This window comes from Heterodontus francisci, unplaced genomic scaffold, assembly GCF_036365525.1.
Source record: "Heterodontus francisci isolate sHetFra1 unplaced genomic scaffold, sHetFra1.hap1 HAP1_SCAFFOLD_638, whole genome shotgun sequence".
Taxonomy (NCBI): domain Eukaryota; kingdom Metazoa; phylum Chordata; class Chondrichthyes; order Heterodontiformes; family Heterodontidae; genus Heterodontus; species Heterodontus francisci.
The window spans coordinates 323,465-350,627 of NW_027140532.1; the positions used below are offsets into that span (position 1 = coordinate 323,465).

At 53.3% G+C, this 27,163-nt stretch overlaps 1 protein-coding gene across 1 annotated transcript; it reads left to right on the forward strand.

Moving 5' to 3' along the window:
- The first annotated feature begins 1,222 nt into the window (after positions 1–1,222).
- On the forward strand, positions 1,223–26,366 carry LOC137360071 (uro-adherence factor A-like). The gene is made up of 3 exons (XM_068025664.1): positions 1,223–2,540; positions 19,273–19,548; positions 26,080–26,366. The coding sequence occupies exons 1-3, from the start codon at positions 1,223–1,225 to the stop codon at positions 26,364–26,366; spliced, it is 1,881 nt and encodes a 626-aa protein (XP_067881765.1).
- Positions 26,367–27,163: the final 797 nt, after the last annotated feature.

The window sequence follows — 27,163 nt, forward strand, 5'->3', positions numbered from 1 at the left end:
GTCAAAGCAGGAGAGAAAAAGCAGGAGAGAAAAAGCAGGAGAGAAAAAGCAGGGGAGTCAAAGCAGGACAGTCAAAGCAGGGGAGTCAAAGCAGGAGACTCAAAGCAGCAGTCTAACAGCAGGAGGGTCAATGCAGGAGAGTCGAAGCAGGAGAGTCGAAGCAGGAGAGTTGAAGCAGGAGAGTCGAAGCAGGGGAGTCAAAGCAGGAGACTCAAAGCAGCAGTCTAACAGCAGGAGGGTCAATGCAGGAGAGTCAAAGCAGGAGAGTCGAAGCAGGAGAGTCGAAGCAGGAGAGTCGAAGCAGGAGAGTCGAAGCAGGAGAGTCGAAGCAGGAGAGTCGATGCAGGAGAGTCGAAGCAGGAGAGTCGAAGCAGGAGAGTCGAAGCAGGAGAGTCGAAGCAGAAGATTCGAAGCAGGAGAGTCGAAGCAGGAGAGTCGAAGCAGGAGACTCGATGCAGGAGAGTCAAAGCAGGAGTGTCAAAGCAGGAAAGTCAAATCACGAGAGTCAAATCACGAGAGTCAAATCACGAGAGTCGATGCAGGAGATTCGATGCAGGAGATTCGATGCAGGAGATTCGATGCAGGGGATTCGATGCATGAGAGTCAATGCAGGAGAGTCAATGCAGGAGAGTCAATGCAGGAGAGACAATGCAGGAGAGACAATGCAGGAGAGACAATGCAGGAGAGACAATGCAGGAGAGACAATGCAGGAGAGTCAAAGCAGGAGAGTCAAAGCAGGGGAGTCAAAGCAGGGGAGTCAAAGCAGGGGAGTCAAAGCAGGAGAGTCAAAGCAGGAGAGTCAAAGCAGGAGAGTCAAAGCAGGAGAGTCAAAGCAGGGGAGTCAAAGCAGGGGAGTCAAAGCAGGGGAGTCAAAGCAGGGGAGTCAAAGCAGGGGAGACAAAGGAGGGGAGACAAAGGAGGGGAGACGAAGCAGGAGAGTCGAAGCAGGAGAGTCGAAGCAGGAGAGTCGAAGCAGGATAGTCGAAGCAGGAGAGTCGAAGCAGGAGAGTCGAAGCAGGAGAGTCGAAGCAGCAGAGTCGAAGCAGCAGAGTCGAAGCAGCAGAGTCGAAGCAGGAGAGTCGAAGCAGGAGAGTCGAAGCAGGAGAGTCGAAGCAGGAGAGTCGAAGCAGGAGAGTCGATGCAGGAGAGTCGATGCAGGAGAGTCGAAGCAGGAGAGTCGATGCAGGAGAGTCGATGCAGGCGAGTCGATGCAGGAGAGTCGATGCAGGAGAGTCGATGCAGGAGAGTCGATGCAGGGGATTCGATGCAGGAGCGTCAATGCAGGAGTCTGACAGCAGGAGAGTCAAAGCAGGAGAGTCGAAGCAGGAGAGTCGAAGCAGGAGAGTCGCAGCAGAAGAGTCAAAGCAGGGGAGTCAAAGCAGTGGAGTCAAAGCAGGGGAGACAAAGGAGGGGAGACAAAGCAGGCGAGTCAAAGCAGGAGATTCAAAGCAGGAGAGTCAAAGCAGGGGAGTCAAAGCTGGGGAGTCAAAGCAGGGGAGTCAAAGCAGGGGAGACAAAGGAGGGGAGACAAAGGAGGGGAGACAAAGGAGGGGAGACAAAGGAGGGGAGACAAAGGAGGGGAGACAAAGCAGGCGAGTCGAAGCAGGAGAGTCGAAGCAGGAGAGTCGAAGCAGGAGAGTCGAAGCAGGATAGTCGTAGCAGGAGAGTCGTAGCAGGAGAGTCGAAGCAGGAGAGTCGAAGCAGGAGAGTCGAAGCAGCAGAGTCGAAGCAGCAGAGTCGAAGCAGGAGAGTCGATGCAGGAGAGTCGATGCAGGAGAGTCGATGCAGGAGAGTCGATGCAGGAGATTCGATGCAGGAGAGTCGATGCAGGAGAGTCGATGCAGGGGGTTCGATGCAGGAGCGTCAATGCAGGAGTCTGACAGAAGGAGATTCGAAGCAGGGGAGTCGCAGCAGGAGAGTCGAAGCAGGAGAGTCGAAGCAGGAGAGTCGAAGCAGGAGAGTCGAAGCACGGGATTCGATGCAGGGGAGTCAAAGCAGGGGAGTCAAAGCAGGGGAGTCAAAGCAGGGCAGTCAAAGCAGGGCAGTCAAAGCAAGGGAGTCAAAGCAGGGGAGTCAAAGCAGGGGAGTCAAAGCACGAGATTCAAAGCAGGAGAGTCGCAGCAGGAGAGTCGAAGCACGGGATTCGATGCAGGGGAGTCAAAGCAGGGGAGTCAAAGCAGGGGAGTCAAAGCAGGGCAGTCAAAGCAGGGCAGTCAAAGCAGGGGAGTCAAAGCAGGGCAGTCAAAGCAGGGGAGTCAAAGCAGGGGAGTCAAAGCAGGGGAGTCAAAGCAGGGGAGTCAAAGCAGGGGAGTCAAAGCACGAGATTCAAAGCACGAGAGTCAAAGCAGGGCAGTCAAAGCAGGGCAGTCAAAGCAGGGCAGTCAAAGCAGGAGAGTCAAAGCAGGGGAGTCAAAGCAGGGGAGTCAAAGCAGGGGAGTCAAAGCAGGGGAGTCAAAGCACGGGAGTCAAAGCACGGGAGTCAAAGCACGGGAGTCAAAGCACGGGAGTCAAAGCAGGAGATTCAAAGCAGGAGATTCAAAGCAGGAGATTCAAAGCAGGAGATTCAAAGCAGGAGAGTCAAAGCAGGAGATTCAAAGCAGGAGAGTCAAAGCAGGAGAGTCAAAGCAGGAGAGTCAAAGCAGGAGAGTCAAAGCAGGAGAGTCGAACAGCAGGAGAGTCAATGCAGGAGTCTAACATCAGGAAAGCCATTGCAGGGGAGTCAAAGCAGGAGAGTCAATGCAGGAGATTTAATGCAGGAGAGTCAAAGCAGTAGAGACGATGCAGGAGAGACGATGCAGGAGAGACGATGCAGGAGAGACGATGCAGGGGAGTCCATGCAGGGGAGTCCATGCAGGGGAGTCAAAGCAGGAGAGTCGAAGCAGGAGAGTCAAAGCAGGAGAGTCAAAGCAGGGGAGGCAATGCAGGAGAAACAAAGCAGGAGAGGCAAAGCAGAAGTGTCAATGCAGGAGAGTCAAAGCAGGAGAGTCAGAGCAGGGGAGTCAGAGCAGGGGAGTCAGAGCAGGGGAGTCAGAGCAGGGGAGTCAGAGCAGGGGAGTCAAAGTAGGAGAGTCAATGCAGGAGTCCAACAGCAGGGTAGTCAATGCAGGAGAGTCAAAGCAGGAGTGTCAACGCAGGAGACGCAAAGCAGGAGAGTCAAATCAGGGGAGTCAAATCAGGGGAGTGAAATCAGGGGAGTCAAAGCTGGAGAGTCAAAGCAGGAGAGTCAAAGCAGGGAAGTCAAAGCAGGGGAGTCAAAGCAGGGGAGTCTAAGCAGGGGAGTCAAAGCAGGGGAGTCAAAGCAGGGCAGGCAATGCAGGAGTCTAACAGCGGGAGAGTCAAAGCAGGAGAGTCAAAGCAGGAGAGTCAAAGCAGGAGAGTCAAAGCAGGAGAGTCAAAGAAGGAGAGTCAAAGAAGGAGAGTCAAAGAAGGAGAGTCAAAGCAGGAGCGTCAAAGCAGGAGCGTCAAAGCAGGAGCGTCAAAGCAGGGAAGTCAATGCAGGGGAGTCAAAGCAGGGGAGTCAAAGCAGGGGAGTCAAAGCAGGGGAGTCAAAGCAGGGGAGTCAAAGCAGGGGAGTCAAAGCAGGGGAGTCAAAGCAGGGGAGTCAAAGCAGGAGAGTCAAAGCAGGAGAGTCAAAGCAGGAGAGTCAAAGCAGGAGAGTCAAAGCAGGAGAGTCAAAGCAGGAGAGTCAAAGCAGGAGAGTCAAAGCAGGAGAGTCAAAGCAGGAGATTCAAAGCAGGAGAGTCAAAGCAGGAGAGTCAAAGCAGGAGAGTCAAAGCAGGAGAGTCAAAGCAGGAGAGTCAAAGCAGGAGAGTCAAAGCAGGAGAGTCAAAGCAGGAGAGTCAAAGCAGGAGAGTCAAAGCAGGAGAGTCAAAGCAGGAGAGTCAAAACAGGAGACTCAAAGCAGGAGATTCAAAGCAGGAGATTCGAAGCAGGAGAGTCGAAGCAGGGGAGTCGAAGCAGGAGAGTCAAAGCAGGAGAGTCAAAGCAGGAGAGTCAAAGCAGGATTGTCAAAGCAGGGGAGGCAATGCAGGAGAAACAAAGCAGGAGAGTCAAAGCAGGATTGTCAATGCAGGGGAGTCAAAGCAGGGGAGTCAGAGCAGGGGAGTCAGAGCAGGGGAGTCAGAGCAGGGGAGTCAGAGCAGGGGAGTCAAAGTAGGAGAGTCAATGCAGGAGTCTAACAGCAGGGAAGTCAATGCAGGAGAGTCAAAGCAGGAGTGTCAACGCAGGAGACGCAAAGCAGGAGAGTCAAAGCAGGGGAGTCAAATCAGGGGAGTCAAATCAGGGGAGTCAAATCAGGGGAGTCAAAGCAGGGGAGTCAAAGCAGGGGAGTCAAAGCAGGGGAGTCAAAGCAGGGGAGTCAAAGCAGGGGAGTCAAAGCAGGTGAGTCAAAGCAGGGGAGTCAATGCAGGGGAGTCAATGCAGGGGAGTCAATGCAGGGCAGGCAATGCAGGAGTCCAACAGCGGGAGACTCAAAGCAGGAGACTCAAAGTAGGAGAGTCAAAGCAGGAGAGTCAAAGCAGGAGAGTCATAGCAGGAGAGTCAAAGCAGGAGAGTCAAAGAAGGAGAGTCAAAGAAGGAGAGTCAAAGAAGGAGAGTCAAAGAAGGAGAGTCAAAGCAGGAGCGTCAAAGCAGGGAAGTCAAAGCAGGAGAGTCAAAGCAGGAGAGTCAAAGCAGGAGAGTCAAAGCAGGGGAGTCAAAGCAGGGGAGTCAAAGCAGGAGAGTCAAAGCAGGAGAGTCAAAGCAGGAGAGTCAAAGCAGGAGAGTCAAAGCAGGAGAGTCAAAGCAGGAGAGTCAAAGCAGGAGTGTCAAAGCAGGAGTGTCAAAGCAGGAGTGTCAAAGCAGGAGAGTCAAAGCAGGAGAGTCAAAGCAGGAGAGTCAAAGCAGGAGAGTCAAAGCAGGAGAGTCAAAGCAGGAGAGTCAAAGCAGGAGAGTCAAAGCAGGAGAGACAAAGCAGGAGAGACAAAGCAGGAGAGTCAAAGCAGGGGAGTCCAAGCAGGGGAGTCGATGCAGGGGAGTCGATGCAGGGGAGTCGATGCAGGGGAGTCGATGGAGGGGAGTCGATGGAGGAGAGTCGATGGAGGAGAGTCGATGCAGGAGAGTCGATGGAGGAGAGTCGATGCAGGAGAGTCGATGCAGGAGAGTCGATGCAGGAGAGACGATGCAGGAGAGACGATGCAGGAGAGTCGATGCAGGAGAGTCGATGCAGGAGAGTCGATGCAGGAGAGTCGATGCAGGTGAGTCGATGCAGGTGAGTCGATGCAGGTGAGTCGATGCAGGTGAGTCAAAGCAGGAGAGTCAAAGCAGGAGAGTCAAAGCAGGAGAGTCAAAGCAGGAGTCCAACAGCAGGTCAGTCACTGCAGGAGAGGCAATGCAGGAGAGTCAATGCAGGAGAATCAAAGCAGGAGAATCAAAGCAGGGAAGTCAAAACAGGGCAGTCAAAGCAGGGGAGTCAAAGCAGGGGAGTCAAAGCAGGGGAGTCAAAGCAGGGGAGTCAAAGCAGGAGTCCAACAGCAGGTCAGTCACTGCAGGAGAGGCAATGCAGGAGAGTCAATGCAGGAGAATCAAAGCAGGAGAATCAAAACAGGGCAGTCAAAGCAGGGGAGTCAAAGCAGGGGAGTCAAAGCAGGGGAGTCAAAGCAGGGGAGTCAAAGCAGGGGAGTCAAAGCAGGGGAGTCAATGCAGGGGAGTCAATGCAGGGGAGTCATAGCAGGGGAGTAAATGCAGGGGTCTAACAGCAGGAGAGTCAAAGCAGGGAATTCAATGCAGGAGAGTCAATGCAAGAGTCAAACAGCAGGAGACTCAATGCAGGAGAGGTAAAGCAGGGGAGTCGATGCAGGAGATTCGATGCAGGGGAGTCAAAGCAGGAGAGTCAAAGCAGGAGAGTTAAAGCAGGAGAGACAAAGCAGGAGAGACAAAACAGGAGAGACAAAGCAGGAGAGACAAAGCAGGGGAGTCGATGCAGGTGAGTCGATGCAGGTGAGTCGATGCAGGTGAGTCGATGCAGGAGAGTCGATGCAGGAGAGTCGATGCAGGAGAGTCGATGCAGGAGAGTCGATGCAGGAGAGTCGATGCAGGAGAGTCGATGCAGGAGAGTCGATGCAGGAGTCGAACAGCAGGAGAGTCAAAGCAGGAGTATCAATGCAAGAGAGGCAAAGCAGGGATCTAACAGCAGGAGAGTCAAAGCAGGAGAGTCAAAGCAGGAGAGTCAAAGCAGGAGAGTCAAAGCAGGAGAGTCAAAGCAGGAGAGTCAAAGCAGGAGAGTCAATGCAGGAGAGTCAATGCAGGAGAGTCAATGCAGGAGAGTCAATTCAGGAGAGTCAAAGCAGGAGAGTCAAAGCAGGAGAGTCAAAGAAGGAGAGTCAAAGAAGGAGTCTAACAGCAGGAGAGTCAAATCAGGAGAGCAAATGCAGGAGTCCAACAGCAGGAGAGTCAAAGCAGGAGAGTCAAAGCAGGAGAGTCAAATCAGGAGAGCAAATGCAGGAGTCCAACAGCAGGAGAGTCAAAGCAGGAGAGTCAAAGCAGGAGAGTCAAAGCAGGAGAGTCAAAGCAGGAGTGTCAAAGCAGGAGAGTCAAAGCAGGAGAGTCAAAGCAGGAGAGTCAAAGCAGGAGATTCAAAGCAGGAGAGTCAATGCAGGAGAGTCAATGCAGGAGCGTCAAAGCAGGGGAGTCAAAGCAGGGGAGTCAAAGCAGGGGAGTCAAAGCAGGGGAGTCAAAGCAGGGGAGTCAAAGCAGGAGAGTCAAAGCAGGAGAGTCAAAGCAGGAGAGTCAAAGCAGGAGATTCAAAGCAGGAGATTCAAAGCAGGAGATTCAAAGCAGGAGAGTCAAAGCAGGAGAGTCAAAGCAGGAGAGTCAAAGCAGGAGCGTCAAAGCAGGAGAGTCAAAGCAGGAGAGTCTAACAGCAGGAGTCTAACATCAGGAGAGCCATTGCAGGAGAGACGATGCAGGAGAGACGATGCAGGAGAGTCGATGCAGGTGAGTCAATGCAGGAGAGTCGATGCAGGAGAGTCGATGCAGGAGAGTCGATGCAGGAGAGTCGATGCAGGAGAGTCGATGCAGGAGAGTCGATGCAGGAGAGTCGATGCAGGAGAGTCGATGCAGGAGCGTCGATGCAGGAGAGTCGATGCAGGAGTCGAACAGCAGGAGAGTCAAAGCAGGAGTGTCAAAGCAGCAGAGTCAAAGCAGGAGAGACAAAGCAGGAGAGTCAAAGCAGGAGAGTCAAAGCAGGATTGTCAAAGCAGGAGAGTCGATGCAGGAATCTAACAGCAGGAGAGTCAAAGCAGGAGAGTCAAAGCAGCAGAGTCAAAGCAGGAGAGACAAAGCAGGAGAGTCAAAGCAGGAGAGTCAAAGCAGGATTGTCAAAGCAGGGGAGGCAATGCAGGAGAAACAATGCAGGAGAGGCAAAGCAGAAGTGTCAATGCAGGAGAGTCAAAGCAGGGGAGTCAGAGCAGGGGAGTCGATGCAGGGGAGTCGATGCAGGGGAGTCGATGCAGGGGAGTCGATGGAGGGGAGTCGATGGAGGAGAGTCGATGGAGGAGAGTCGATGCAGGAGAGTCGATGGAGGAGAGTCGATGCAGGAGAGTCGATGCAGGAGAGTCGATGCAGGAGAGACGATGCAGGAGAGACGATGCAGGAGAGTCGATGCAGGAGAGTCGATGCAGGAGAGTCGATGCAGGAGAGTCGATGCAGGTGAGTCGATGCAGGTGAGTCGATGCAGGTGAGTCGATGCAGGTGAGTCAAAGCAGGAGAGTCAAAGCAGGAGAGTCAAAGCAGGAGAGTCAAAGCAGGAGTCCAACAGCAGGTCAGTCACTGCAGGAGAGGCAATGCAGGAGAGTCAATGCAGGAGAATCAAAGCAGGAGAATCAAAGCAGGGAAGTCAAAACAGGGCAGTCAAAGCAGGGGAGTCAAAGCAGGGGAGTCAAAGCAGGGGAGTCAAAGCAGGGGAGTCAAAGCAGGAGTCCAACAGCAGGTCAGTCACTGCAGGAGAGGCAATGCAGGAGAGTCAATGCAGGAGAATCAAAGCAGGAGAATCAAAACAGGGCAGTCAAAGCAGGGGAGTCAAAGCAGGGGAGTCAAAGCAGGGGAGTCAAAGCAGGGGAGTCAAAGCAGGGGAGTCAAAGCAGGGGAGTCAATGCAGGGGAGTCAATGCAGGGGAGTCATAGCAGGGGAGTAAATGCAGGGGTCTAACAGCAGGAGAGTCAAAGCAGGGAATTCAATGCAGGAGAGTCAATGCAAGAGTCAAACAGCAGGAGACTCAATGCAGGAGAGGTAAAGCAGGGGAGTCGATGCAGGAGATTCGATGCAGGGGAGTCAAAGCAGGAGAGTCAAAGCAGGAGAGTTAAAGCAGGAGAGACAAAGCAGGAGAGACAAAACAGGAGAGACAAAGCAGGAGAGACAAAGCAGGGGAGTCGATGCAGGTGAGTCGATGCAGGTGAGTCGATGCAGGTGAGTCGATGCAGGAGAGTCGATGCAGGAGAGTCGATGCAGGAGAGTCGATGCAGGAGAGTCGATGCAGGAGAGTCGATGCAGGAGAGTCGATGCAGGAGAGTCGATGCAGGAGTCGAACAGCAGGAGAGTCAAAGCAGGAGTATCAATGCAAGAGAGGCAAAGCAGGGATCTAACAGCAGGAGAGTCAAAGCAGGAGAGTCAAAGCAGGAGAGTCAAAGCAGGAGAGTCAAAGCAGGAGAGTCAAAGCAGGAGAGTCAATGCAGGAGAGTCAATGCAGGAGAGTCAATGCAGGAGAGTCAATTCAGGAGAGTCAAAGCAGGAGAGTCAAAGCAGGAGAGTCAAAGAAGGAGAGTCAAAGAAGGAGTCTAACAGCAGGAGAGTCAAATCAGGAGAGCAAATGCAGGAGTCCAACAGCAGGAGAGTCAAAGCAGGAGAGTCAAAGCAGGAGAGTCAAAGCAGGAGAGTCAAAGCAGGAGTGTCAAAGCAGGAGTGTCAAAGCAGGAGAGTCAAAGCAGGAGAGTCAAAGCAGGAGAGTCAAAGCAGGAGAGTCAATGCAGGAGAGTCAATGCAGGAGCGTCAAAGCAGGGGAGTCAAAGCAGGGGAGTCAAAGCAGGGGAGTCAAAGCAGGGGAGTCAAAGCAGGGGAGTCAAAGCAGGAGAGTCAAAGCAGGAGAGTCAAAGCAGGAGAGTCAAAGCAGGAGATTCAAAGCAGGAGATTCAAAGCAGGAGATTCAAAGCAGGAGAGTCAAAGCAGGAGAGTCAAAGCAGGAGAGTCAAAGCAGGAGCGTCAAAGCAGGAGAGTCAAAGCAGGAGAGTCTAACAGCAGGAGTCTAACATCAGGAGAGCCATTGCAGGAGAGACGATGCAGGAGAGACGATGCAGGAGAGTCGATGCAGGTGAGTCAATGCAGGAGAGTCGATGCAGGAGAGTCGATGCAGGAGAGTCGATGCAGGAGAGTCGATGCAGGAGAGTCGATGCAGGAGAGTCGATGCAGGAGAGTCGATGCAGGAGCGTCGATGCAGGAGAGTCGATGCAGGAGTCGAACAGCAGGAGAGTCAAAGCAGGAGTGTCAAAGCAGCAGAGTCAAAGCAGGAGAGACAAAGCAGGAGAGTCAAAGCAGGAGAGTCAAAGCAGGATTGTCAAAGCAGGAGAGTCGATGCAGGAATCTAACAGCAGGAGAGTCAAAGCAGGAGAGTCAAAGCAGCAGAGTCAAAGCAGGAGAGACAAAGCAGGAGAGTCAAAGCAGGAGAGTCAAAGCAGGATTGTCAAAGCAGGGGAGGCAATGCAGGAGAAACAATGCAGGAGAGGCAAAGCAGAAGTGTCAATGCAGGAGAGTCAAAGCAGGGGAGTCAGAGCAGGGGAGTCAGAGCAGGGGAGTCAGAGCAGGGGAGTCAGAGCAGGGGAGTCAGAGCAGGGGAGTCAGAGCAGGGGAGTCAATGCAGGAGTCTAACAGCAGGGAAGTCAATGCAGGAGAGTCAAAGCAGGAGTGTCAACGCAGGAGACGCAAAGCAGGAGAGTTAAAGAAGGAGAGTCAAAGAAGGAGAGTCAAAGAAGGAGAGTCAAAGCAGGAGCGTCAAAGCAGGGAAGTCAAAGCACGAGAGTCAAAGCAGGAGAGTCAAAGCAGGAGAGTCATAGCAGGAGAGTCAAAGCAGGAGAGTCAAAGAAGGAGAGTTAAAGAAGGAGAGTCAAAGAAGGAGAGTCAAAGAAGAAGAGTCAAAGCAGGAGAGTCAAAGCAGGAGAGTCATAGCAGGAGAGTCAAAGCAGGAGAGTCAAAGAAGGAGAGTTAAAGAAGGAGAGTCAAAGAAGGAGAGTCAAAGAAGGAGAGTCAAAGCAGGAGCGTCAAAGCAGGGAAGTCAAAGCAGGAGAGTCAAAGCAGGGGAGTCAAAACAGGGGAGTCAAATCAGGGGAGTCAAAGCAGGAGAGTCAAAGCAGGAGAGTCAAAGCAGGAGAGTCAAAGCAGGAGAGTCAAAGCAGGAGAGTCAAAGCAGGGGAATCAAAGCAGGGGAGTCAAAGCAGGGGAGTCAAAGCAGGGGAGTCAAAGCAGGGGAGTCAAAGCAGGGGAGTCAATGCAGGGGAATCAATGCAGGGGAGTCAATGCAGGGGAGTCAATGCAGGGGAGTCAATGCAGGGCAGGCAATGCAGGAGTCCAACAGCGGGAGACTCAAAGCAGGAGAGTCAAAGCAGGAGAGTCAAAGCAGGAGAGTCAAAGCAGGAGCGTCAAAGCAGGAGCGTCAAAGCAGGAGCGTCAAAGCAGGGAAGTCAATGCAGGGGAGTCAAAGCAGGGGAGTCAAAGCAGGGGCGTCAATGCAAGAGTCGAACAGCAGGAGAGTCAAAGCAGGAGAGTCAAAGCAGGGGAGTCAAAGCAGGGGAGTCAAAGCAGGGGATTCAAAGCAGGGGAGTCAAAGCAGGGGAGTCAATGCAGGGGAGTCAATGCAGGGGAGTCAATGCAGGGGAGTCAATGCAGGGGAGTCAATGCAGGGCAGGCAATGCAGGAGTCCAACAGCGGGAGACTCAAAGCAGGAGAGTCAAAGCAGGGGAGTCAATGCAGGGGAGTCAAAGCAGGGGCGTCAATGCAAGAGTCGAACAGCAGGAGAGTCAAAGCAGGAGAGTCAAAGCAGGAGAGTCAAAGCAGGGGAGTCAAAGCAGGGGAGTCAAAGCAGGGGAGTCAAAGCAGGGGAGTCAAAGCAGGGGAGTCAAAGCAGGGGAGTCAAAGCAGGGGAGTCAAAGCAGGGGAGCCAAAGCAGGGGCGTCAATGCAAGAGTCGAACAGCAGGAGAGTCAAAGCAGGAGAGTCAAAGCAGGGGAGTCAAAGCAGGGGAGTCAAAGCAGGGGAGTCAAAGCAGGGGTGTCAAAGCAGGGTTGTCAAAGCAGGGGAGTCAAAGCAGGGGAGTCAAAGCAGGGGAGTCAAAGCAGGAGAGTCAAAGCAGGAGAGTCAAAGCAGGGGAGTCAAAGCAGGGGAGTCAAAGCAGGAGAGTCAAAGCAGGAGAGTCAAATCAGGAGAGTCAAAGCAGGAGAGTCAAAGCAGGAGAGTCAAAGCAGGAGAGTCAAAGCAGGAGAGCCAAAGCAGGAGTGTCAAAGCAGGCGAGTCAAAGCAGGAGAGTCAAAGCAGGAGAGTCAAAGCAGGAGAGTCAAAGCAGGAGAGTCAAAGCAGGAGCGTCAAAGCAGGAGCGTCAAAGCAGGAGCGTCAAAGCAGGGAAGTCAATGCAGGGGAGTCAAAGCAGGGGAGTCAAAGCAGGGGCGTCAATGCAAGAGTCGAACAGCAGGAGAGTCAAAGCAGGAGAGTCAAAGCAGGGGAGTCAAAGCAGGGGAGTCAAAGCAGGGGATTCAAAGCAGGGGAGTCAAAGCAGGGGAGTCAAAGCAGGGGAGCCAAAGCAGGGGCGTCAATGCAAGAGTCGAACAGCAGGAGAGTCAAAGCAGGAGAGTCAAAGCAGGGGAGTCAAAGCAGGGGAGTCAAAGCAGGGGAGTCAAAGCAGGGGTGTCAAAGCAGGGTTGTCAAAGCAGGGGAGTCAAAGCAGGGGAGTCAAAGCAGGGGAGTCAAAGCAGGAGAGTCAAAGCAGGAGAGTCAAAGCAGGGGAGTCAAAGCAGGGGAGTCAAAGCAGGAGAGTCAAAGCAGGAGAGTCAAATCAGGAGAGTCAAAGCAGGAGAGTCAAAGCAGGAGAGTCAAAGCAGGAGAGTCAAAGCAGGAGAGCCAAAGCAGGAGTGTCAAAGCAGGCGAGTCAAAGCAGGAGAGTCAAAGCAGGAGAGTCAAAGCAGGAGAGTCAAAGCAGGAGCGTCAAAGCAGGAGCGTCAAAGCAGGAGCGTCAAAGCAGGGAAGTCAATGCAGGGGAGTCAAAGCAGGGGAGTCAAAGCAGGGGCGTCAATGCAAGAGTCGAACAGCAGGAGAGTCAAAGCAGGAGAGTCAAAGCAGGGGAGTCAAAGCAGGGGAGTCAAAGCAGGGGATTCAAAGCAGGGGAGTCAAAGCAGGGGAGTCAATGCAGGGGAGTCAATGCAGGGGAGTCAATGCAGGGGAGTCAATGCAGGGGAGTCAATGCAGGGCAGGCAATGCAGGAGTCCAACAGCGGGAGACTCAAAGCAGGAGAGTCAAAGCAGGGGAGTCAATGCAGGGGAGTCAAAGCAGGGGCGTCAATGCAAGAGTCGAACAGCAGGAGAGTCAAAGCAGGAGAGTCAAAGCAGGAGAGTCAAAGCAGGGGAGTCAAAGCAGGGGAGTCAAAGCAGGGGAGTCAAAGCAGGGGAGTCAAAGCAGGGGAGTCAAAGCAGGGGAGTCAAAGCAGGGGAGTCAAAGCAGGGGAGTCAAAGCAGGGGAGCCAAAGCAGGGGCGTCAATGCAAGAGTCGAACAGCAGGAGAGTCAAAGCAGGAGAGTCAAAGCAGGGGAGTCAAAGCAGGGGAGTCAAAGCAGGGGAGTCAAAGCAGGGGTGTCAAAGCAGGGTTGTCAAAGCAGGGGAGTCAAAGCAGGGGAGTCAAAGCAGGGGAGTCAAAGCAGGAGAGTCAAAGCAGGAGAGTCAAAGCAGGGGAGTCAAAGCAGGGGAGTCAAAGCAGGAGAGTCAAAGCAGGAGAGTCAAATCAGGAGAGTCAAAGCAGGAGAGTCAAAGCAGGAGAGTCAAAGCAGGAGAGTCAAAGCAGGAGAGCCAAAGCAGGAGTGTCAAAGCAGGCGAGTCAAAGCAGGAGAGTCAAAGCAGGAGAGTCAAAGCAGGAGAGTCAAAGCAGGAGAGTCAAAGCAGGAGAGTCAAAGCAGGAGAGTCAAAGCAGGAGAGTCAAAGCAGGAGAGTCAAAGCAGGAGAGACAAAGCAGGAGAGACAAAGCAGGAGAGTCAAAGCAGGAGAGTCAAAGCAGGAGAGACAAAGCAGGAGAGACAAAGCAGGAGAGACAAAGCAGGAGAGACAAAGCAGGAGCGACAAAGCAGGAGAGACAAAGCAGGAGAGTCAAAGCAGGAGAGTCAAAGCAGGAGAGTCAAAGCAGGGGAGTCCAAGCAGGGGAGTCCAAGCAGGGGAGTCCAAGCAGGGGAGTCGATGCAGGGGAGTCGATGCAGGAGAGACAAAGCAGGTGAGTCAATGCAGAAGAGTGGATGCAGGAGAGACAATGCAGGAGATTCGATGCAGGGGAGTCAAAGCAGGAGAGTCAAAGCAGGAGAGTCAAAGCAGGAGAGTCAAAGCAGGAGAGTCAAAGCAGGAGAGTCGATGCAGGAGTCCAACAGCAGGAGAGTCAAAGCAGGAGTATCAATGCAGGAGAGACAAAGCAGGAATCTAACAGCAGGAGAGTCAAAGCAGGAGAGTCAAAGCAGGAGAGTCAAAGCAGGAGAGTCAATGCAGGAGAGTCAATGCAGGAGAGTCAAAGCAGGGGAGTCAAAGCAGGGGAGTCAATGCAGGGGAGTCAATGCAGGGGAGTCAATGCAGGGGAGTCAATGCAGGGCAGGCAATGCAGGAGTCCAACAGCGGGAGACTCAAAGCAGGAGAGTCAAAGCAGGAGAGTCAAAGCAGGAGCGTCAAAGCAGGAGCGTCAAAGCAGGAGCGTCAAAGCAGGGAAGTCAATGCAGGGGAGTCAAAGCAGGGGAGTCAAAGCAGGGGCGTCAATGCAAGAGTCAAACAGCAGGAGAGTCAAAGCAGGAGAGTCAAAGCAGGGGAGTCAAAGCAGGGGAGTCAAAGCAGGGGAGTCAAAGCAGGGGTTTCAAAGCAGGGTTGTCAAAGCAGGGGAGTCAAAGCAGGGGAGTCAAAGCAGGAGAGTCAAAGCAGGAGAGTCAAAGCAGGAGAGTCAAAGCAGGGGAGTCAAAGCAGGGGAGTCAAAGCAGGGGAGTCAAAGCAGGGGAGTCAAAGCAGGGGAGTCAAAGCAGGAGAGTCAAAGCAGGAGAGTCAAAGCAGGAGAGTCAAAGCAGGAGAGTCAAAGCAGGAGTGTCAAAGCAGGCGAGTCAAAGCAGGCGAGTCAAAGCAGGCGAGTCAAAGCAGGCGAGTCAAAGCAGGCGAGTCAAAGGAGGCGAGTCAAAGCAGGAGAGAGTCAAAGCAGGAGAGTCAAAGCAGGAGAGTCAAAGCAGGAGAGTCAAAGCAGGAGAGTCAAAGCAGGAGAGACAAAGCAGGAGAGACAAAGCAGGAGAGTCAAAGCAGGGGATTCAAAGCAGGGGAGTCAAAGCAGGGGAGTCAAAGCAGGGGAGTCAATGCAGGGGAGTCAATGCAGGGGAGTCATAGCAGGGGAGTCAAAGCAGGGGTCTAACAGCAGGAGAGTCAATGCAGGACAGTCAATGCAAGAGTCAAACAGCAGGAGACTCAATGCAGGAGAGGTAAAGCAGAGGAGTCGATGCAGGAGATTCGATGCAGGGGAGTCAAAGCAGGAGAGTCAAAGCAGGAGAGTTAAAGCAGGAGGGACAAAGCAGGAGGGACAAAGCAGGAGAGACAAAGCAGGGGAGTCGATGCAGGTGAGTCGATGCAGGTGAGTCGATGCAGGAGAGTCGATGCAGGAGAGTCGATGCAGGAGAGTCGATGCAGGAGAGTCGATGCAGGAGTCGAACAGCAGGAGAGTCAAAGCAGGAGTATCAATGCAGGAGAGGCAAAGCAGGAATCTAACAGCAGGAGAGTCAAAGCAGGAGAGTCAAAGCAGGAGAGTCAATGCAGGAGAGTCAATGCAGGAGAGTCAATGCAGGAGAGTCAATGCAGGAGAGTCAAAGCAGGAGAGTCAAAGCAGGAGAGTCAAAGCAGGAGAGTCAAAGAAGGAGTCTAACAGCAGGAGAGTCAAATCAGGAGAGCTAATGCAGGAGTCCAACAGCAGGAGAGTCAAAGCAGGAGAGTCAAAGCAGGAGAGTCAAAGCAGGAGAGTCAAAGCAGGAGAGTCAAAGCAGGAGTGTCAAAGCAGGAGTGTCAAAGCAGGCGAGTCAAAGCAGGCGAGTCAAAGCAGGAGAGTCAAAGCAGGAGAGTCAAAGCAGGAGAGTCAAAGCAGGAGAGTCAAAGCAGGAGGGTCAAAGCAGGAGAGTCAAAGCAGGAGAGTCAATGCAGGAGAGTCAATGAAGGAGAGTCAATGCAGAAGCGTCAATGCAGGAGCGTCAAAACAGGGGAGTCAATGCAGGGGAGTCAAAGCAGGGGAGTCAAAGCAGGGGAGTCAAAGCAGGGGAGTCAAAGTAGGAGAGTCAAAGCAGGAGAGTCAAAGCAGGAGAGTCAAAGCAGGAGATTCAAAGCAGGAGATTCAAAGCAGGAGAGTCAAAGCAGGAGAGTCAAAGCAGGAGAGTCAAAGCAGGAGAGTCAAAGCAGGAGAGTCAAAGCAGGAGAGTCAAAGCAGGAGCGTCAAAGCAGGAGAGTCAAAGCAGGAGAGTCTAACAGCAGGAGAGTCTAACAGCAGGAGTCTAACATCAGGAGAGCCATTGCAGGAGAGACGATGCAGGAGAGACGATGCAGGTGAGTCGATGCAGGTGAGTCGATGCAGGTGAGTCGATGCAGGAGAGTCGATGCAGGAGAGTCGATGCAGGAGAGTCGATGCAGGAGAGTCGATGCAGGAGTCGAACAGCAGGAGAGTCAAAGCAGGAGTATCAATGCAGGAGAGGCAAAGCAGGAATCTAACAGCAGGAGAGTCAAAGCAGGAGAGTCAAAGCAGGAGAGACAAAGCAGGAGAGTCAAAGCAGGAGAGTCAAAGCAGTATTGTCAAAGCAGGGGAGGCAATGCAGGAGAAACAATGCAGGAGAGGCAAAGCAGAAGTGTCAATGCAGGAGAGTCAAAGCAGGGGAGTCAGAGCAGGGGAGTCAAGGCAGGGGAGTCAAAGCAGGGGAGTCAAAGCAGGGGAGTCAAAGCAGGGGAGTCAAAGCAGGGGAGTCAAAGCAGGGGAGTCAATGCAGGGGAGTCAATGCAGGGGAGTCAATGCAGGGGAGTCAATGCAGGGGAGTCAATGCAGGGCAGGCAATGCAGGAGTCCAACAGCGGGAGACTCAAAGCAGGAGAGTCAAAGCAGGAGAGTCAAAGCAGGAGCGTCAAAGCAGGAGCGTCAAAGCAGGAGCGTCAAAGCAGGAGCGTCAAAGCAGGGAAGTCAATGCAGGGGAGTCAAAGCAGGGGAGTCAAAGCAGGGGCGTCAATGCAAGAGTCGAACTGCAGGAGAGTCAAAGCAGGAGAGTCAAAGCAGGGGAGTCAAAGCAGGGGAGTCAAAGCAGGGGAGTCAAAGCAGGGGTGTCAAAGCAGGGGTGTCAAAGCAGGGTTGTCAAAGCAGGGGAGTCAAAGCAGGGGAGTCAAAGCAGGAGAGTCAAAGCAGGAGAGTCAAAGCAGGAGAGTCAAAGCAGGAGAGTCAAAGCAGGAGAGTCAAAGCAGGGGAGTCAAAGCAGGGGAGTCAAAGCAGGGGAGTCAAAGCAGCGGAGTCAAAGCAGGAGAGTCAAAGCAGGAGAGTCAAAGCAGGAGAGTCAAAGCAGGAGTGTCAAAGCAGGCGAGTCAAAGCAGGCGAGTCAAAGCAGGCGAGTCAAAGCAGGAGAGTCAAAGCAGGAGAGTCAAAGCAGGAGAGTCAAAGCAGGAGAGACAAAGCAGGAGAGACAAAGCAGGAGAGACAAAGCAGGAGAGACAAAGCAGGAGAGACAAAGCAGGAGAGTCCAAGCAGGGGAGTCCAAGCAGGGGAGTCCAAGCAGGGGAGTCGATGCAGGGGAGTCGATGCAGGGGAGTCGATGCAGGAGAGTCAATGCAGGAGAGTCAATGCAGGAGAGTGGATGCAGGAGAGACAATGCAGGAGATTCGATGCAGGGGAGTCAAAGCAGGAGAGTCAAAGCAGGAGAGTCAAAGCAGGAGAGTTAAAGCAGGAGAGACAAAGCAGGGGAGTCGATGCAGGTGAGTCGATGCAGGTGAGTCGATGCAGGTGAGTCGATGCAGGAGAGTCGATGCAGGAGAGTCGATGCAGGAGAGTCGATGCAGGAGAGTCGATGCAGGAGAGTCGATGCAGAAGTCCAACAGCAGGAGAGTCAAAGCAGGAGTATCAATGCAGGAGAGGCAAAGCAGGAATCTAACAGCAGGAGAGTCAAAGCAGGAGAGTCAAAGCAGGAGAGTCAAAGCAGGAGAGTCAAAGCAGGAGAGTCAATGCAGGAGAGTCAATGCAGGAGAGTCAATGCAGGAGAGTCAATGCAGGAGAGTCAAAGCAGGAGAGTCAAAGCAGGAGAGTCAAAGCAGGAGAGTCAAAGAAGGAGTCCAACAGCAGGAGATTCAAATCAGGAGAGTTAATGCAGGAGTCTAACAGCAGGAGAGTCAAAGCAGGAGAGTCAAAGCAGGAGAGTCAAAGAAGGAGAGTCAAAGCAGGAGAGTCAAAGCAGGAGAGTCAAAGCAGGAGAGTCAAAGCAGGAGAGTCAAAGCAGGAGAGTCAAAGCAGGAGAGTCAAAGCAGGAGAGTCATAGCAGGAGAGTCATAGCAGGAGTCCAACAGCAGGTCAGTCAATGCAGGAGAAGCAATGCAGGAGAGTCAATGCAGGACAATCAAAGCAGGGAAGACAAAACAGGGCAGTCAAAGCAAGGGAGTCAAAGCAGGGGTGTCAAAGCAGGGGTGTCAAAGCAGGGGAGTCAAAGCAGGGGAGTCAAAGCAGGGGAGTCAAAGCAGGGGAGTCAAAGCAGGGGAGTCAAAGCAGGGGAGTCAAAGCAGGAGAGACAAAGCAGGGAAGTCAAAACAGGGCAGTCAAAGCAGGGGAGTCAAAGAAGCGGAGTCAAATCAGGGGAGTCAAAGCAGGAGAGTCAAAGCAGGAGAGTCAAAGCAGGAGAGTCAAAGCAGGAGAGTCAAAGCAGGGGAGTCAAAGGAGGGGAGTCAAAGCAGGGGAGTCAATGCAGGGGAGTCAATGCAGGGGAGTCAAAGCAGGGGAGTCAATGCAGGGGAGTCAATGCAGGGGAGACAAAGCAGGGGAGTCAATGCAGGTGAGTCAATGCAGGAGAGTCAAAGCAGGAGAGTCAAAGCAGGAGAGTCAAAGCAGGAGAGTCAAAGGAGGGGAGTCAAAGGAGGGGAGTCAAAGGAGGGGAGTCAAAGGAGGGGAGTCAAAGCAGGGGAGTCAAAGCAGGGGAGTCAAAGCAGGGGAGTCAAAGCAGGGGAGACAAAGCAGGGGAGACAAAGCAGGGGAGTCAATGCAGGTGAGTCAATGCAGGAGAGTCAAAGCAGGAGAGTCAAAGCAGGAGAGTCAAAGCAGGAGAGTCAAAGCAGGAGAGTCAAAGCAGGAGAGTCAAAGCAGGAGAGTCATAGCAGGAGTCCAACAGCAGGTCAGTCAATGCAGGAGAGGCAATGCAGGAGAGTCAATGCAGGAGAATCAAAGCAGGGAAGTCAAAACAGGGCAGTCAAAGCAGGGGAGTCAAAGCAGGGGCGTCAAAGCAGGGGAGTCAAAGCAGGGGAGTCAAAGCAGGGGCGTCAAAACAGGGCAGTCAAAGCAGGGGAGTCAAAGAAGGGGAGTCAAAGCAGGGGAGTCAAAGCAGGAGAGTCAAAGCAGGAGAGTCAAAGCAGGAGAGTCAAAGCAGGAGAGTCAAAGCAGGAGAGTCAAAGGAGGGGAGTCAAAGGAGGGGAGTCAAAGCAGGGGCGTCAAAGCAGGGGAGTCAAAGCAGGGGAGTCAATGCAGGGGAGTCAATGCAGGGGAGTCAATGCAGGGCAGGCAATGCAGGAGTCTAACAGCGGGAGACTCAAAGCAGGAGAGTCAAAGCAGGAGGGTCAAAGCAGGTGAGTCAAAGAAGGAGAGTCAAAGAAGGAGAGTCAAAGCAGGAGCGTCAAAGCAGGAGCGTCAAAGCAGGAGCGTCAAAGCAGGAGCGTCAAAGCAGGGAAGTCAATGCAGGGAAGTCAATGCAGGGGAGTCAATGCAGGGGAGTCAATGCAGGGGAGTCAATGCAGGGGAGTCAAAGCAGGGGAGTCAAAGCAGGGGTGTCAAAGCAGGGGAGTCCAAGCAGTGGAGTCCAAGCAGTGGAGTCCAAGCAGTGGAGTCGATGCAGGGGAGTCGATGCAGGGGAGTCGATGCAGGGGAGTCGATGCAGGGGAGTCGACGCAGGGGAGTCGACGCAGCAGAGTCGACGCAGGGGAGTCGACGCAGGAGAGTCGACGCAGGAGAGTCGACGCAGGAGAGTCGACGCAGGAGAGTCGACGCAGGAGAGTCGATGCAGGAGAGTCGAAGCAGGAGAGTCGATGCAGGAGAGACGATGCAGGAGAGTCGATGCAGGTGAGTCAAAGCAGGGGAGTCAAAGCAGGAGAGTCAAAGAAGGAGAGTCAAAGCAGGAGAGTCAAAGCAGGAGTCCAAAAGCAGGTCAGTCAATGCAGGAGAGGCAATGCAGGAGAGTCAATGCAGGAGAATCAAAGCAGGAGAATCAAAGCAGGGAAGTCAAAACAGGGCAGTCAAAGCAGGGGAGTCAAAGCAGGGGAGTCAAAACAGGGGAGTCAAAACAGGGGAGTCAATGCAGGGGAGTCATAGCAGGGGAGTAAATGCAGGGGTCTAACAGCAGGAGAGTCAAAGCAGGAGAGTCAAAGCAGGGAATTCAATGCAGGGGAGTCAATGCAAGAGTCAAACAGCAGGAGACTCAATGCAGGAGAGGTAAAGCAGGTGAGTCAATGCAGGAGAGTCATAGCAGGGGAGTCGATGCAGGAGAGTCGATGCAGGAGAGACGATGCAGGAGATTCGATGCAGGGGAGTCAAAGCAGGAGAGTCAAAGCAGGAGAGTCAAAGCAGGAGAGTCAAAGCAGGAGAGTCAAAGCAGGAGAGACAAAGCAGGAGAGACAAAGCAGGAGAGACAAAGCAGGGGAGTCGATGCAGGTGAGTCGATGCAGGTGAGTCGATGCAGGTGAGTCGATGCAGGAGAGTCGATGCAGGAGAGTCGATGCAGGAGAGACGATGCAGGAGAGACGATGCAGGAGATTCGATGCAGGGGAGTCAAAGCAGGAGAGTCAAAGCAGGAGAGTCAAAGCAGGAGAGTCAAAGCAGGAGAGTCAAAGCAGGGGAGACAAAGCAGGGGAGTGGATGCAGGAGAGTTGATGCAGGAGAGTCGATGCAGGAGAGTCGAAGCAGGAGAGTCAAAGCAGGGGAGACAAAGCAGGGGAGTCAACGCAGGAGAGTCAATGCAGGAGAATCAAAGCAGGAGAATCAAAGCAGGGAAGTCAAAACAGGGCAGTCAAAGCAGGGGAGTCAAAGCAGGGGAGTCAAAGCAGGGGAGTCAAAGCAGGGGAGTCAAAGCAGGGGAGTCAAAGCAGGGGAGTCAAAGCAGGAGAGTCAAAGCAGGGAAGTCAAAACAGGGCAGTCAAAACAGGGCAGTCAAAACAGGGCAGTCAAAGCAGGGGAGTCAAAGCAGGGGAGTCAAAGCAGGGGAGTCAAATCAGGGGAGTCAAAGCAGGAGAGTCAAAGCAGGAGAGTCAAAGCAGGAGAGTCAAAGCAGGAGAGTCAAAGCAGGGGAGTCAAAGCAGGGGAGTCAAAGCAGGGGAGTCAAAGCAGGGGAGTCAAAGCGGGGAGTCAAAGCGGGGAGTCAAAGCAGGGGAGTCAAGGCAGGGGAGTCAATGCAGGGGAGTCAATGCAGGGGAGTCAATGCAGGGGAGTCAATGCAGGGCAGGCAATGCAGGGCAGGCAATGCAGGAGTCTAACAGCGGGAGACTCAAAGCAGGAGAGTCAAAGAAGGAGAGTCAAAGAAGGAGCGTCAAAGCAGGGGAGTCAAAGCAGGGGAGTCAAAGCAGGGGAGTCGATGCAGGGGAGTCAAAGCAGGAGAGTCAAAGCAGGAGAGACAAAGCAGGAGAGACAAAGCAGGAGAGACAAAGCAGGAGAGTCAAAGCAGGGGAGTCGATGCAGGGGATTCCAAGCAGGGGAGTCGATGCAGGGGAGTCGATGCAGGGGAGTCGATGCAGGAGAGTCGATGCAGGAGAGTCGATGCAGGAGAGTCGATGCAGGAGAGTCGAAGCAGGAGAGTCGAAGCAGGAGAGTCGAAGCAGGAGAGTCGAAGCAGGAGAGTCGAAGCAGGAGAGTCGAAGCAGGAGAGTCGAAGCAGGAGAGTCGAAGCAGGAGAGTCGATGCAGGAGAGTCGATGCAGGAGAGTCGATGCAGGAGTGTCGATGCAGGAGAGTCAATGCAGGAGAGACGATGCAGGAGAGTCGATGCAGGTGAGTCAAAGCAGGGGAGTCAAAGCAGGGGAGTCAAAGCAGGAGAGTCAAAGCAGGGGAGTCAAAGCAGGGGAGTCAAAGCAGGGGAGTCAAAGCAGGGGAGACAAAGGAGGGGAGACAAAGGAGGAGAGTCAAAGCAGGGGAGTCAAAGCAGGAGAGTCAAAGCAGGGGAGTCAAAGCAGGGGAGTCGATGCAGGGGAGTCAAAGCAGGAGAGTCAAAGCAGGAGAGACAAAGCAGGAGAGACAAAGCAGGAGAGACAAAGCAGGAGAGTCAAAGCAGGGGAGTCGATGCAGGGGAGTCCAAGCAGGGGAGTCGATGCAGGGGAGTCGATGCAGGAGAGTCGATGCAGGAGAGTCGAAGCAGGAGAGTCGAAGCAGGAGAGTCGAAGCAGGAGAGTCGATGCAGGGGAGTCGATGCAGGAGAGTCGATGCAGGGGAGTCGATGCAGGGGAGTCGATGCAGGAGAGTCGAAGCAGGAGAGTCGAAGCAGGAGAGTCGATGCAGGGGAGTCGATGCAGGAGAGTCGATGCAGGGGAGTCGATGCAGGGGAGTCGATGCAGGAGAGTCGATGCAGGAGAGTCGATGCAGGAGAGTCGATGCAGGAGAGTCGATGCAGGAGAGACGATGCAGGAGAGACGATGCAGGAGAGTCAAAGCAGGGGAGTCAAAGAAGGAGAGTCAAAGCAGGAGAGTCAAAGCAGGAGTCCAAAAGCAGGTCAGTCAATGCAGGAGAGGCAATGCAGGAGAGTCAATGCAGGAGAATCAATGCAGGAGAATCAAAGCAGGGAAGTCAAAACAGGGCAGTCAAAGCAGGGGAGTCAAAGCAGGGGAGTCAAAGCAGGGGAGTCAAAGCAGGGGAGTCAAAGCAGGGGAGTCCAAGCAGGGGAGTCGATGCAGGGGAGTCGATGCAGGGGAGTCGATGCAGGGAATTCAATGCAGGGAATTCAATGCAGGGGAGTCAATGCAAGAGTCAAACAGCAGGAGACTCAATGCAGGAGAGGTAAAGCAGGTGAGTCAATGCAGGAGAGTCATAGCAGGGGAGTCGATGCAGGAGAGTCGATGCAGGAGAGTCGATGCAGGAGAGTCGATGCAGGAGAGTCGATGCAGGAGAGTCGATGCAGGAGAGTCGATGCAGGAGAGTCGATGCAGGAGAGTCGATGCAGGAGTCTAACAGCAGGAGAGTCAAAGCAGGAGTATCAATGCAGGAGTATCAATGCAGGAGTATCAATGCAGGAGAGGCAAAGCAGGAGAGTCAATGGAGGAGAGTCAAAGCAGGAGATTCAATGCAGGATAGTCAAAGCAGGAGTCTAACAGCAGGAGAGTCAATGCAGGAGAGTTAATGGAGGAGAGTCAAAGCAGGAGATTCAATGCAGGATAGTCAAAGCAGGAGTCTAACAGCAGGAGAGTCAAAGCAGGAGTCAAAGGAGGAGAGTCAATGCTGGAGTGTTACAGCAGGAGAGTCAAAGCAGGAGTGGCAAAGCAGGTGTCCAACAGCAGGAGAGTCAAAGCAGGAGAGTCGATGCAGGAGAGTCGATGCAGGAGAGTCGATGCAGGAGAGTCGATGCAGGAGAGTCGATGCAGGTGAGTCAAAGCAGGGGAGTCAAAGCAGGAGAGTCAAAGAAGGAGAGTCAAAGCAGGAGAGTCAAAGCAGGAGAGTCAAAGCAGGAGAGTCAAAGCAGGAGTCCAAAAGCAGGTCAGTCAATGCAGGAGAGGCAATGCAGGAGAGTCAATGCAGGAGAATCAAAGCAGGAGAATCAAAGCAGGGAAGTCAAAACAGGGCAGTCAAAGCAGGGGAGTCAAAGCAGGGGAGTCAAAGCAGGGGAGTCAAAGCAGGGGAGTCAAAGCAGGAGAGTCGATGCAGGAGAGTCGATGCAGGAGAGTCGATGCAGGAGAGTCGATGCAGGAGAGTCGATGCAGGAGAGTCGATGCAGGAGAGTCGATGCAGGTGAGTCAAAGCAGGGGAGTCAAAGCAGGAGAGTCAAAGAAGGAGAGTCAAAGCAGGAGAGTCAAAGCAGGAGAGTCAAAGCAGGAGTCCAAAAGCAGGTCAGTCAATGCAGGAGAGGCAATGCAGGAGAGTCAATGCAGGAGAATCAAAGCAGGAGAATCAAAGCAGGGAAGTCAAAACAGGGCAGTCAAAGCAGGGGAGTCAAAGCAGGGGAGTCAAAGCAGGGGAGTCAAAGCAGGGGAGTCAAAGCAGGGGAGTCAAAGCAGGGGAGTCAAAACAGGGGAGTCAATGAAGGGGAGTCATAGCAGGGGAGTAAATGCAGGGGTCTAACAGCAGGAGAGTCAAAGCAGGAGAGTCAAAGCAGGGAATTCAATGCAGGGGAGTCAATGCAAGAGTCAAACAGCAGGAGACTCAATGCAGGAGAGGTAAAGCAGGTGAGTCAATGCAGGAGAGTCATAGCAGGGGAGTCAAAGCAGGAGAGTCAAAGCAGGAGAGTCAAAGCAGGAGAGTCAAAGCAGGAGAGTCAAAGCAGGAGAGTCAAAGCAGGAGAGTCAAATCAGGAGAGACAAAGCAGGGGAGTCGATGCAGCTGAGTCGATGCAGGAGAGTCGATGCAGGAGAGTCGATGCAGGAGAGTCGATGCAGGAGAGTCGATGCAGGAGAGTCGATGCAGGAGAGTCGATGCAGGAGTCTAACAGCAGGAGAGTCAAAGCAGGAGTATCAATGCAGGAGAGGCAAAGCAGGAATCTAACAGCAGGAGAGTCAAAGCAGGAGATTCAAAGCAGGAGATTCAAAGCAGGAGAGTCAAAGCAGGAGAGTCAAAGCAGGAGAGTCAATGCAGGAGAGTCAATGCAGGAGAGTCAATGCAGGAGAGTCAATGCAGGAGAGTCAAAGCAGGAGAGTCAAAGCAGGAGAGTCAAAGCAGGAGAGTCAAAGCAGGTGTCTAACAGCAGGAGAGTCAATGCAGGAGAGTTAATGCAGGGGAGTCAAAGCAGGAGTCTAACAGCAGGAGAGTCAATGCAGGAGAGTTAATGGAGGAGAGTCAAAGCAGGAGATTCAATAAGGATAGTCAAAGCAGGAGTCTAACAGCATGAGAGTCAAAGCAGGAGTCGAACAGCAGGAGAGTCAAAGCAGGAGTCAAAGGAGGAGAGTCAATGCTGGAGTGTTACAGCACGAGTGTCAAAGCAGGAGAGTCAAAGCAGGAGTGGCAAAGCAGGTGTCTAACAGCAGGAGAGTCAAAGCAGGAGTCTAACAGCAGGAGAGTCAAAGCAGGTGTCTAACAGCAGGAGAGTCAAAGCAGGTGTCTAACAGCAGGAGAGTCAAAGCAGGAGTCTAACAGCACGAGAGTCAAAGCAGGAGAGTCAATGCAGGAGAGTCAATGCAGGAGAGTCAATGCAGGAGAGTCAAAGCAGGAGAGTTAATGCAGGAGCGTTAATGCAGGAGTCTAACAGCAGGAGAGTCAAAGCAGGAGAGCCGATGCAGGAGAGTCAAAGCAGGAGTCTAACAGCAGGTGAGTCAAAGCAGGAGAGTCAAAGCAGGAGAGTCAAAGCAGGAGAGTCAAAGCAGGAGAGTCAAAGCAGGAGAGTCAATGCAGGAGAGTCAATGCAGGAGAGTCAATGCAGGAGAGTCAAAGCAGGAGTGTCGATGCAGGAGTGTCGATGCAGGAGTGTCGATGCAGGAGTGTCGATGCAGGAGTGTCGATGCAGGAGTGTCGAAGCAGGAGTGTCGAAGCAGGAGTGTCGATGCAGGAGTGTCGATGCAGGAGTGTCGATGCAGGAGTGTCGATGCAGGTGAGTCGATGCAGGAGAGTCGATGCAGGAGAGTCAAAGCAGGAGAGTCAATGCAGGTGAGTCAAAGCAGGTGAGTCGAAGCAGGAGAGTCGAAGCAGGAGAGTCGAAGCAGGAGAGTCGAAGCAGGAGAGTCGATGCTGGAGTGTCGATGCTGGAGTGTCGATGCTGGAGTGTCGATGCAGGAGTGTCGATGCAGGAGTCCAACAGCAGGTGAGTCAAAGCAGGTGAGTCAGAGCAGGAGAGGCAAAGCAGGAGAGGCAAAGCAGGAATCTAACAGCAGGAGAGTCAAAGCAGGAGATTTAATGCAGGAGAGTCAATGCAGTAGTCTAACAGCAGGAGAGTCAATGCAGGAAACTTAATGCAGGGGAGTCAAAGCAGGAGTCTAACAGCAGGAGAGTCAAAGCAGGAGAGTCAAAGCAGGAGAGTCAAAGCAGGAGAGTCAAAGCAATGGAGTCAAAGCAGGTGAGCCAATGCAGGTGAGCCAATGCAGGTGAGCCAATGCAGGAGAGCCAATGCAGGAGAGTCAATGCAGGAGAGTCAATGCAGGAGAGTCAAAGCAGGAGAGTCAAAGCAGGAGAGTCAAAGCAGGTGTCTCACAGCAGGAGAGTCAAAGCAGGAGTCTAACAGCAGGAGAATCAAAGCAGGCGAGTCAATGCAGGACAGTCGATGCAAGAGAGTCGATGCAGGAGAGTCGATGCAGGAGAGTCGATGCAGGGGAGTCGATGCAGGAGAGTCGATGCAGGAGAGTCGATGCAGGAGAGTCGATGCAGGGGAGTCGATGCAGGAGAGTCAAAGCAGGAATCTAACAGCACGAGAGTCAAAGCAGGAGAGTCAATGCAGGAGTCTAAAGCAGGAGAGTCAAAGCAGGTGTCTAACAGCAGGAGAGTCAAAGCAGGAGTCTAACAGCAGGAGAATCAAAGCAGGCGAGTCAATGCAGGACAGTCGATGCAAGAGAGTCGATGCAGGAGAGTCGATGCAGGGGAGTCGATGCAGGAGAGTCGATGCAGGAGAGTCGATGCAGGAGAGTCGATGCAGGAGAGTCGATGCAGGAGAGACGATGCAGGAGAGACGATGCAGGAGAGACGATGCAGGAGAGACGATGCAGGAGAGACGATGCAGGAGAGACGATGCAGGAGAGTCGATGCAGGTGAGTCAAAGCAGGTGAGTCAAAGCAGGGGAGTCAAAGCAGGAGAGTCAAAGCAGGAGAGTCAAAGCAGGAGAGTCAAAGCAGGAGAGTCAAAGCAGGAGAGTCAAAGAAGGAGAGTCAAAGAAGGAGAGTCAAAGAAGGAGAGTCAAAGCAGGAGAGTCAAAGCAGGAGTCCAAAAGCAGGTCAGTCAATGCAGGAGAGGCAATGCAGGAGAGTCAATGCAGGAGAATCAAAGCAGGAGAATCAAAGCAGGGAAGTCAAAACAGGGCAGTCAAAACAGGGCAGTCAAAGCAGGGGAGTCAAAGCAGGGGAGTCAAAGCAGGGGAGTCAAAGCAGGGGAGTCAAAGCAGGGGAGTCAATGCAGGGGAGTCAATGCAGGGGAGTCAATGCAGGGGAGTCAATGCAGGGGAGTCATAGCAGGGGAGTAAATGCAGGGGTCTAACAGCAGGAGAGTCAAAGCAGGAGGGTCAAAGCAGGGAATTCAATGCAGGGGAGTCAATGCAAGAGTCAAACAGCAGGAGACTCAATGCAGGAGAGGTAAAGCAGGTGAGTCAATGCAGGAGAGTCATAGCAGGGGAGTCGATGCAGGAGAGTCGATGCAGGAGAGTCGATGCAGGAGAGTCGATGCAGGAGAGTCGATGCAGGAGAGTCGATGCAGGAGAGTCGATGCAGGAGATTCGATGCAGGAGATTCGATGCAGGGGAGTCAAAGCAGGAGAGTCAAAGCAGGAGAGTCAAAGCAGGAGAGTCAAAGCAGGAGAGACAAAGCAGGGGAGTCAATGCAGTTGAGTCGATGCAGGTGAGTCGATGCAGGTG

Coding starts and splice junctions, on each gene's coding strand:
- LOC137360071 (XM_068025664.1), top strand. CDS start 1,223: ATGCAGGAGAGTCGATGCAGGAGAGTCGATGCAGGGGATTCGATGCAG. Junction 2,541..19,272: donor TTCAAAGCAGGAGATTCAAA/GCAGGAGATTCA, acceptor GTGTCAAAGCAG/GGGAGTCCAAGCAGTGGAGT. Junction 19,549..26,079: donor GACGATGCAGGAGAGTCGAT/GCAGGTGAGTCA, acceptor GGTGTCTAACAG/CAGGAGAGTCAAAGCAGGAG.